The following is a 9,684-nucleotide window of genomic DNA, read 5'->3' as shown; positions in this document are numbered from 1 at the left end:
TCTCAAAAAATAATAAATAAATAAATAAATAAATAAATAAGTATATAGTAGACTCTCTTTAGATTGTAAATTCCTTGAGGACAAGAATCTTGTCTTATTCATATTTATGTCCCTCTCTGTAGCACCTAGCACAGTGACTAGCATAGTATCATGCATATAATAGATACAAAATAGAAATAATTGAATTGAATGGGCCTCCCTGGTATGGTCAGGGATAGCTGAAAGGCACAGAAGAAAGGACTCCTTACAGTGATAGGGAAGGATGGATCTTTCTCTAAGCCCAAAGGAAAGGAAGACAGAGGTTGTTGTAAAGAGGTGGCAGTCCTTCTGGAGGGGGACGGAGAAGTGGTAGGAGGAATGACACGAGCCTACTGTGTGGGGATGTCTGTATTTTAGCAGAGTCCAGATCTGAATGATGCTGTGTCCAGTTTGCGGAGTCCTATTCCCCTCCTCCTGTCGTGTGCCTTTGTTCAGGCGGGGATGTATTTCATGTAGAAGGTAAGAGTGCAGCCACTGGCTTTGGGGGAGTCTGTGAAATAATATTTTTTAACTTCCCACACTAAACTGAAGTAATTCTTACCAGTATCTCTGGCCAGTGTTTCCAGCCTGGTCAATTATCAGCCACTGAAGGAAGAGATTCAGGCATGGTAGCTCATCCCTGTAATCCCAGCACTTTGGGATGCTGAGGTGGGAGGATCGCTTGAGTTCAGGAATTCCAGACCAGGCTGAGCAACATAGTTTGAGACCAGGCTGAGCAACAGACCTTATCTCTACAAAAAAAATTAAAAATAAATAAATAATTAACTCCTCTACAAGACGTTAAAAAAATAATAAAAATAAAAATTAGTTGGGTGTGGTAGCACAGGCCTGCAGTCCCAGCTACTGGCGAGGAGCAGGTGGAAGGATTCCTTAAGCCCATCAAGCGGAGGCTGCAGTGAGCCATGATCTGGCCACTGTACTGTTGTCACTGGGCAACAGAATGAGACTCTGTCTCAAAAAATAACAAGTAAAATGAAAGAAGAGGGATCACATTTACAAAAATCTTCTTATTCGGTCTTAAAGAAATTTAGGAGATGCTGAGGCAGACTTTTGTGATGAGTCATTAGTTTTTCTGAACTAAGAGACCTTCAGGATCTCCTAGAGCAGAGGCAAGTAGATGAAGGGGTTGGGGGAATACCTCTCCAGGCTTCCAAAATGTCTGGAACAATCAAAGCTAGTTCCAGTCTGGCCATGATTCAAGTCATGGCGAATGCCAGAGGGCAAAGTGGGTGGGTCCTACAACCTGGTAGAGTCAAGAGGCAAAGTTCAGAGGCAGAAGGGGTGGCGGTTCTCTGATGTATGGCAGGGCAGGGGGAGAGAAGGGAAAATTGTATTATAGGAAAAGCATTTTTAAGTTGAGATGCTAAATAACCATCGAGCATAAAGAGATTCAGCAGGAGGTGAAAGGACTGTGGAGAAGAGGGGTACACACACATCCTTCCCAGGAGCTATCACAGAGCAATCCCAGCTCAGAATATCTGGGGAGTTTCCGTAGAGTGTGGGGGGCATGAAGGGGTTTCTCAGGTCTCCTGACTCTTTTATTTTCTTTCCTTCTTTCTTTCTTTCTTTCTTTCTTTCTTTTCTTTCTTTCTTTCTCTGCTTTTTTAGGTGGGAGAAGGCTGCTATGACTCTTTGGATGGGAGTTTGGCAAGAGGAAATTGGAAGATAAAATAAATAAGTGAAATAATCTGGTTACCATCTACTCCTTCATGAGTCTGTTCTAAAGTCACAATAAAGAGAGCACCAGGATTTAGAGGCAGCAAGTGTAGATTGGAAGGGGAGTTGGGTGACAACTGAATTAGAGGGCATTATGGACTGAAAAAATCTGCAGTTTGGAGAAGACTGGAGAAGGGCACCCACAGACAACAGGTTTATTCGCAGTCCATATTGGTAATTCTCTTCTTTTATTTTATTAAATATGGTGTTGAAACAGTGTGCTTGGGGAAACGGGGTTGAGGTTTTAGAATCTTTCTGTAAGAATAAGCACATTGTTAAAACATAAGGTAAAATATCAAAAACTACTTAGAATAGATTTAAAATATTCACACCTACCCACCCCCACCCACACCTCTGTCCAACAATGTGCCTTTTGCAGTTGGTAATTATGGCAGGGACAAACTCACTTAAAATTTTTTTTTAAATCGCTATCCTTGGGACCCTAATCAGAATTGGGCTGCCCCCTTGCGGTCTCTGCGGCGTACTATCTTTAACCAGCTCACAATCCTTGGCCCTGCTCTCCTCTCCATTGTACTCTCAAAATGCAAGCCGCAACGACAACAGTAACGTCCCAGTTATTTCTGAGACTCTCTAAACTCTGGACTTGCCTCCCTCCCCTCCTTCAAAGTCTTTCGAATCTTCTCTAGGGGACAAATGAAGGCAGTGAAGCTGGACAAAGCCATAACCTAGGAGATCAGGGACCTACCCCATTCTGTTCCCCGTGCTTGGAATCAGATAATTCAGGACGCCGGGCCCAAGAAGCCTGGACAAAAAAAGTCAGGAAAAACTGAGTTTCGTTTTGACCTCTAGCGTCGTGGCGGGGTGGCATCTGAGCTGGTAACGTGCGTGATAGGTTATGTAAGAAAAGGGCCGGAGGAGCCGCCCCAGCGGGAGCCAGAGAGGACGCGGTGTTCTCGGCTGCAATCCCCACCCTCCTCACCCAGCAGGGCAGGAGGCACCCAGCTTGGAGGAGAAAGGGGTGGGGGAGGTGAAACAGAGACCGGAGAGTCACGAGGGCTGGGCCGCCGAGAGCGGGAGAATATACCGTGTCACACACTTCCATTCTCTCACGCACACGTTGCAGACACAAATCACTGATGGTTTCCACGTGCTGCGCTCGTGAGCGGAGGTGTTCAAAGAGGGGGCAGATGAGTTAGTTCCTAAGACGGAACCGGGGGTCCCACGTCCGGAGGCGCACGCCTTCAGTGGCACAACCAATCTCTGCACACTCAAGCTGTGCGTCTCTGGCGCATCACCATCCTATTTAAGGCCACGGACTCCGCCCTTTTCCTCCCCTCCCTTCTTTTCCACTCTTTTTCCATCCTCCTCCTTTTCTCATCACCGGGTCCTCTCCGGCAGCCGCATGTAGGGGCGGAGCACGGAATGCTTCCCTTACAGCCAATCATCACCTGGCTGCCCTCTATTGGCTGAGGCCCTTTGTACTGTAGCAAATGGGCTATGGACTTCAGTAACGAGAATCACGTGTTACCGGCGACACAACCAATGAGGGCGCGAGATCTGTGTAAGCAGGGGGAGGCACGTGCCAGGCCGCACGTGTCTGGGAGGGGGAAGGGGCGGGGCCCCCTGAGAGGCGGAGGTGGGGAGCCAGACCCGGAGAGACGGTGAAGGAGCTGGAAACCGAGCCAGGGCTGAGCCGGCTGACAACAGGTAAGGATATTCGGAGGAAAAGCGAGCTGTTAGGGAGGATTTGGGAGTGGATTTGGGGGCTGAATGCAGATCTTGGTATTGGGAGGGTTTGCATCACGTGGCAGGTGCGAGCCCAGAGAGACCCGCACGGGGATCCTGATCTTGAAAGATTGGGAGAGGGCAGGAGGCCAGTCTTTATGGGGGCGGGTCCTGTAGGGTCACCAGGTGGGTTCGCGTGCGCAGATTGACCTCTCGTGGGTGGCATGGCTTAGGTGAAGAGGCTTGCTGCGGACTCAGGTTGGCGAACAGCCCTGGCGAACAACGGGCGGAGGGGAAGGTGTCTTTCAAGTCAGGTATTTGAATTGAGGGAAGAAAAGAACGGAGGCCGCGTCAGGCAGAGAGCTGCTCTGCGGCGGCCAGAGAGGGAATCCCAGGTTCTTAATGGGCGGGGGTGGGGGTAGAAATGTCTTTTTCTATTGTGTCTGAGACTGGTAATATTGGGGAGGGGGAGAATAAGTATTATCCCACGCAGTACACCCCAATCTCCCAGTCCATTTCCTAATACTTAAACTCCGGTTTCAAACTCCCTCGCTTTGCTCTTCAGTTGCAGGTTCCGATCTTTGGGTACTCCAGGAGCTGCTCTCCAGCCCCTGCTTCTGGACCTATGGATTCTCCATCTAGCATTTCTTCCTATTCCTCCTACTCTCTCTCTTCGTCTTTTCCCACCTCCCCAGTGAACAGTGACTTTGGCTTCCCCTCTGATAATGAGAGGGAGGACAAGGGGGCCCATGGGCCCAGGCCAGACACTGTTGGGCAGAGGGGAGGTTCCCGGCCCAGCCCGGGTCCTATCCGCTGCAGGCATCGATCCAAGGTTTCCAGTAACCAACATACACCATCTCATCCGGAACAGCGGGGTTCGGCTTCTCCTATGGCAGGATCTGGGGCGAAAAGATCAAGAGATGGTGAACTGGAGACCAGTCTAAACATCCAAGGTTGTACCACAGAGGGAGACCTGCTGTTTGCCCAGAAGGTAAGAGAAGGCAGGTGAAAGGAGACTCTCCTGGAGTGGCTTATCACCCAGCTGGTTGATAAGGACCCTATAAGGATAGTAATGACTCCCAGATTTGGAGGTGAAGGAAGAGCCACTGCTGGTGTGGACAGTTCTTGGTCTTCTCACAGCCTTTGTCCTGTTTTCCTACAGTGTAAAGAACTCCAAGGATTTATACCTCCTCTCACAGATCTACTCAATGGGCTGAAGATGGGTCGTTTTGAGAGAGGTAATCTCATTAGTTGCATTCATTTGGGCTAGGTTCATTTCTCTCTCTCTTTCCCTCTTTTGATGTGTATTTCTCTTAAGTTCTTGTTTGGGGCCTATATTACTCCTTTTTTGCTACTATGACTTAATTATTATTATTGTTATTATTATTTTTTGAGACGGAGTTTTGCTCCTGTTGCCCAGGCTGGAGTGTAATGGTGCTATCTCAGCTCACTGCAACCTCTGCCTCCTGGGTTCAAGCGATTCTTCTGCCTCAGCCTCCCCAGTCGCTGGGATTACAGGCGCCCACCACCATGCCCAGCTAATTTTTGTTATTTTTAATAGAGATGGGGTTTCGCCATGTTGGCCAGGCTGGTCTCAAACTCCTGACCTCAGGTGATCCACCCGCCTCGGCCTCCCAAAGTGTTGGGATTACAGGCGTGAGCCACCTTGCCTGGCCCGACTTAATTTTTTTTAGATCAATCAATTTTAGCCCCCTTCTGTTCGTCCTTTACCTGACTACATGCTTGAATCTCAATCCTTAATCTCTCTCTGTCCCTATCCCCAGGATTAAGCAGTTTTCAGCAGAGTGTGGCAATGGACAGGATCCAGCGTATTGTAGGTGTTTTGCAGAAGCCACAGATGGGGTAAGTCCCCTTGGTTCTTTCCTTGGGTCTTCATAAAAAGGAAATTTCTTCAATCCTGTTGCTGGTTTTTTAAAGCAATGTCATTTTCGGCCGGGCGCGGTGGCTCACGCCTGTAATTCCAGCACTTTGGGAAGCCGAGGCAGACGGATCACAAGGTCGGGAGATCGAGACCATCTTGGCTAACACGGTGAAACCCTGTCTCTACTAAAAATACAAAAAATTAGCTGGGCATGGTGGTGGCTGCCTGTAATCCCAGCTACTCAGGAGGCTGAGGCAGGAGAATGGCGAGAACCCGGGAGGCGGAGCTTGCAGTGAGCCAAGATTGCGCCACTACACTCCAGCCTGGGTGACAGAGCGAGACTCTGTCTCAAAATAAATAAATAAATAAATAAATAAATAAAGCAATATCATTTTCACAGGGAACGTTACCTAGGAACCTTGCTACAGGTAGAAGGGATGTTAAAGACTTGGTTTCCACATATAGCTGCCCAGAAGTCGTCATTGAGTGGTGGCAAGCATCAGCTGACCAAGGTAAGAACTTGAGAACATGAGGAAGTGGTGGGAAAATAGCCAAGGAAATGAAATGTGCATGCAGAAATGTCCCCTTTTGCCATTTTCTTTTGAATCTTTTCTTCAAGTTTCTTTTCAGGGAAGGAAATTCCTAAACTTTCTGCATTGTCTTGATTCCTATATGTTTTTTGTTGTTTGTTTGTTTGTTGTTGTTTTGTTTGAATCACTGAGAAGAACTCCATGAAGTTTAATCCTATCCCTCATGCCACAGCTTGTCTGCTTTCTGCATAGATACAAAAGGCTTTTTACCTGGCCAAATGATTCATGCGGGAAGATACCTCAGCTTCTCTCTGCAAACTCTTTTTTCCCTACTGCCCCCAAACCCTTCCCCTCTCCTTCTTTTCATTTCTGCCCAAGTATCCTTGTGTCAAACCCTTAGAAAGTTTTTGAGTCTACACTGGGTTTCAAGGGCTGGTCATAAGAGGTACATCACTGGAAGTGGGAGAGGGGGGCACTAATAGCAGCAGTGTTGATAGATTCTTAGACCTGGTACAGAAGTGACCTATTTTCGGCTGGGCGCGGTGGCTCACAGCTGTAATCCCAGCACTTTGGGAGGCCGAGGTGCATGGATCATGAGGTCAGGAGTTCGAGACCAGCCTGGCCAAGATGGTGAAACCCTGTCTCTACTAAAAATACAAAAATTTGCCGGGCGTGGTGGCGCACGCCTGTAGTCCCAGCTACTTGGGAGGCTGAGGCAGGAGAATTGCTTGAACCCGGGAGGCAGAGGTTGCGGTGAGCCGAGATCACGCCATTGCACTCCAGCCTGGGCAACAAGAGTGAAACTCTATCTAAAAAAAAAAAAAAAAAAGAAATGACCTATTTTCTGTCCTCAAATAATAGGGTATATAGAGGGCATTCAAATGATGGAGAAGGAGAGTCTCCTGTAGATAATCACCAGTCCTAATTTTCAATCAGCCATGGTTATTATTGCTGTGACTCATCTATTAAAAAATAAGTAGGCCAGGCACAGTGGTTCACGCCTGTAATCTTAGCATTTTGGGAGGCCAAAGCAGGTGGATTGCTTGAGCCCAGGAGTTTGAGACCAGCCTGGGCAACATGGTGAAGCCCAGTATCTACAAAAAATACAAAAAGTAGCTGGGCATGGTGGTGTGCGCCAGTAGTCCCAGCTACTTAGGAGGCTGAGGTGGGAGGATCTCTTGAGCTTGGGAGGTTGAGGCTGCAGTAAGCCATGATTGTGCTAGCCTGGTTGACAGAGTGAGACCCTGTGTCAAATATAAAATTAAAAAAATATATAGGAGGAGGATCTTGCCTGAATATTAATTTACGCTTCTTAAAGAACTCAAGATAGAATATTCAAATTTAAATACAGAATTTGGGAAATGATGATTCCAATTAAAAATAGACTTCAAAGAAATTCTAAAAGGGATTATTTTATAAATAGTGAGAACCTATGGAACTGTTTGTTTTTTGTTCATCTCTGGATATCCAGTGTCTAATATAGTATGTGGTCCATAATAGACCATTTATTTTTTGAATAAATGAAAGTATAATTTAGTTACTAAAACTTTTACTTAATCATGGCCTGGCAAGATCATATCTGCTGCGTAAAACGAGGTATGTTTGTATTACAAACTGAGTTCCCAAGGAAGGCAAAGGTTTAAGTAACCGGGTGGAGCTCATCTGAAAGCTTTCTCCACATTTATTTTTCTCATTTCTCCCCTCCGTAGCATTTTCCAAGCCACCACAGTGATTCAGCCGCTTCCTCTCCTGCATCTCCTATGGAAAAGATGGACCAGACACAGCTAGGACATCTAGCTTTAAAACCAAAGCAGCCTTGGCACCTCACAGAATGGCCAGCTATGAACCTTACCTGGATCCACACCACTCCAATTTGCAACCCCCCTCTCAGCTCCCCAGGTACTATCTCCTTTAGCCATGGTCCTTTAGGCACTGGAACCGGTATTGGCGTCATTCTTTTCCTACAGCATGGAGTGCAACCCTTCACCCACTCTGCCCCAGCCACTCCAGTCCCACCTACTACAGCATCTCCTGTCATCCCTGGTGAACCTATGAAACTATCTGGAGAGGGGCCTCGTTGCTACAGTTTGCCAGTAACTCTGCCATCAGACTGGAGCTATACCCTATCCCCTCCCAGTCTACCCACCTTGGCCAGGGAGATGACCAAAGGACACCGGGAGCAGCAGAGAAGCCATGCTCCAGTTGCTCCTGATGCTCATCTTCTCAACCTCTAGCCTGGGGCATACAGCTGTCCACTGTGATTTCTAATTTGTGTAAATATTCATGTATATATGTATTTTTACTTTTAACGTGTGCATTTGTGTTGAGGGAAGACAAATCCTTTCTGATTAAAGAAATTTTTTTATACCTAAACAGTTTGCTGATTGGGGGAAATTGAAAACTTTCTGCCTCCAAAACCAATCCGTATCCTCTGAGCTGCAGTAAAAGTAGAAAAGGGATGGGGATGTTTGTGAACATGAGCTCTACCAAGTTAGAGTCTGGATGACAATATAAGACTTGTGGGAGAAGGGGACTCTACTGCTATTTTCCTAGGGAACATCCTTGAAACAGTTAGAGTTCAGATTTGGGTTTATGGGTTTTTTTTGTTGTTGTGTTTTGAGATGCAGTCTCGCTCTGTTTCCCAGGCTAGAGTGCAGTGACACAATCTCGGCTCACTGCAACCTCTGCCTCCTGGGTTCAAGCGATTTTCAGGCCTTAGTCTCCTGAGTAGCTGGGGTTACAGCACATGCTACCATGCCTAGCTAATTTTTGTATTTTTGTAGATATGGGGTTTCACTACACGTTGGCCAGGATGGTCTCGAACTCCTGACCTCAAGTGATTCGCTCACCTCAGCCTCCCAAAGTGCTGGGATTACAGGTGTAAGCCCTGGCGCCCGGCCGGGTTTATGTTTTCATTCAGGCTTAGACACTATACCTTTCCCTTTGTTTTGACACCTTTGTAATCTTCCAGCTGGCCCAGACTTGCAGGTTCTTCTGCTCTGGGCTAGCTCTTTGCTTTGATGGGAGCTGTTGATGCCTGTAGTAAACACATATGTAGGTTTCTGCTGCCAGAGGAGGAACACAAGAGCCAAAACAGCCACTGTGGTTGCCAGTTGTAAAGAGGAAAGGGCTCCCTAGAATTGTCAGACTTGGGAACACCTCAAGACACTAGGCTTCATACTTACTCAAAAAGCTGCAGCTAGGCCAGGCACAGTGGCTCATGCCTGTAATCCCAGCACTTCGGGAGGTTGAGGTGGGCAGATCACTTGTGGTTAGGAGTTTGAGACAAGCCGTGGCCAACATGGTGAAACCCTGTTTCTACTAAAAATACTATAAAATGAACCGGGCATGGTGGTGGGTGCCTGTAATCCAAGGTACTCGGGAGGCTGAGGCAGGAGAATCACTTGAACCTGGAAAGTGGAGGTTGTAGTGAGCCAAGATCACGTCACTGCCCTCCAGCCTGGGCGACAGAGTGAGACTCTGTCTCAAAAAAAAAAAAAAAAAGAAAAAAAGCTGCAGGTGCTAGATGTATGCTGGACTAAGGAAGGCAACTCAGTGTTAGGAGGAGGCAAAAATGAAGACCACGAATGGATCTATAACTACCCTTGTTTGTATATTACCCTCTTTCTGATTTGTCTCACTTTCCACCAAAACCATTTCCTCTCCCATCCTAATCCTTTGTAGGGCATCAGGCTTCTCTGACAACTTAGTCATTGCTTTTTGCTCTTTAGTGTGATTCTCAAAAGTAGTTACACATCTTTCACCCATTCTCAAGTCTTCTGTTCTCAGGGAATAATTGCCTCCCCTTATTTTCAGAGAATATGACCTCCT

At 47.0% G+C, this 9,684-nt stretch overlaps 2 protein-coding genes across 9 annotated transcripts in view; both read left to right on the top strand.

The window, feature by feature from the left end:
* Positions 1–1,726, top strand: part of C1H1orf54 (chromosome 1 C1orf54 homolog) — an 8,642-nt gene extending 6,916 nt beyond the window's left edge. Inside the window, exons 5-6 of one of the 3 annotated variants that reach the window (XM_005542008.5) lie at positions 400–498; positions 1,648–1,690. In XM_005542008.5, coding sequence (XP_005542065.1) covers positions 400–495 — 96 coding nt within the window. In that variant the 3' untranslated portion in view covers positions 496–498; positions 1,648–1,690. Of the gene's footprint in view, positions 1–396; positions 499–1,647 lie in introns of all 3 variants that reach the window. The other 2 variants (XM_005542007.5, XM_073996650.1) reach the window with 2 other exon arrangements.
* Positions 1,727–3,341: 1,615 nt separating this feature from the next.
* On the top strand, positions 3,342–8,226 carry CIART (circadian associated repressor of transcription). Of its 6 annotated transcripts, none has more exons than XM_015457784.3 (7): positions 3,342–3,423; positions 3,675–3,755; positions 4,313–4,432; positions 4,604–4,679; positions 5,226–5,304; positions 5,724–5,835; positions 7,563–8,226. In XM_015457784.3, the coding sequence occupies exons 3-7, from the start codon at positions 4,331–4,333 to the stop codon at positions 8,085–8,087; spliced, it is 894 nt and encodes a 297-aa protein (XP_015313270.1). In that variant the 5' UTR covers positions 3,342–3,423; positions 3,675–3,755; positions 4,313–4,330; the 3' UTR covers positions 8,088–8,226. The 6 variants fall into 6 exon arrangements, with proteins under 6 accessions (XP_015313270.1, XP_015313265.1, XP_045220416.1 ...); XM_015457779.3 differs by having other exon boundaries at positions 4,007–4,432; XM_045364481.2 differs by having other exon boundaries at positions 3,646–3,755; positions 4,007–4,432.
* Positions 8,227–9,684: the final 1,458 nt, after the last annotated feature.

This window comes from Macaca fascicularis, chromosome 1, assembly GCF_037993035.2.
Source record: "Macaca fascicularis isolate 582-1 chromosome 1, T2T-MFA8v1.1".
Taxonomy (NCBI): domain Eukaryota; kingdom Metazoa; phylum Chordata; class Mammalia; order Primates; family Cercopithecidae; genus Macaca; species Macaca fascicularis.
The sequence above is the reverse complement of the archived record's forward strand: the minus strand, read 5'-3'. Positions and strand labels throughout refer to the sequence as shown.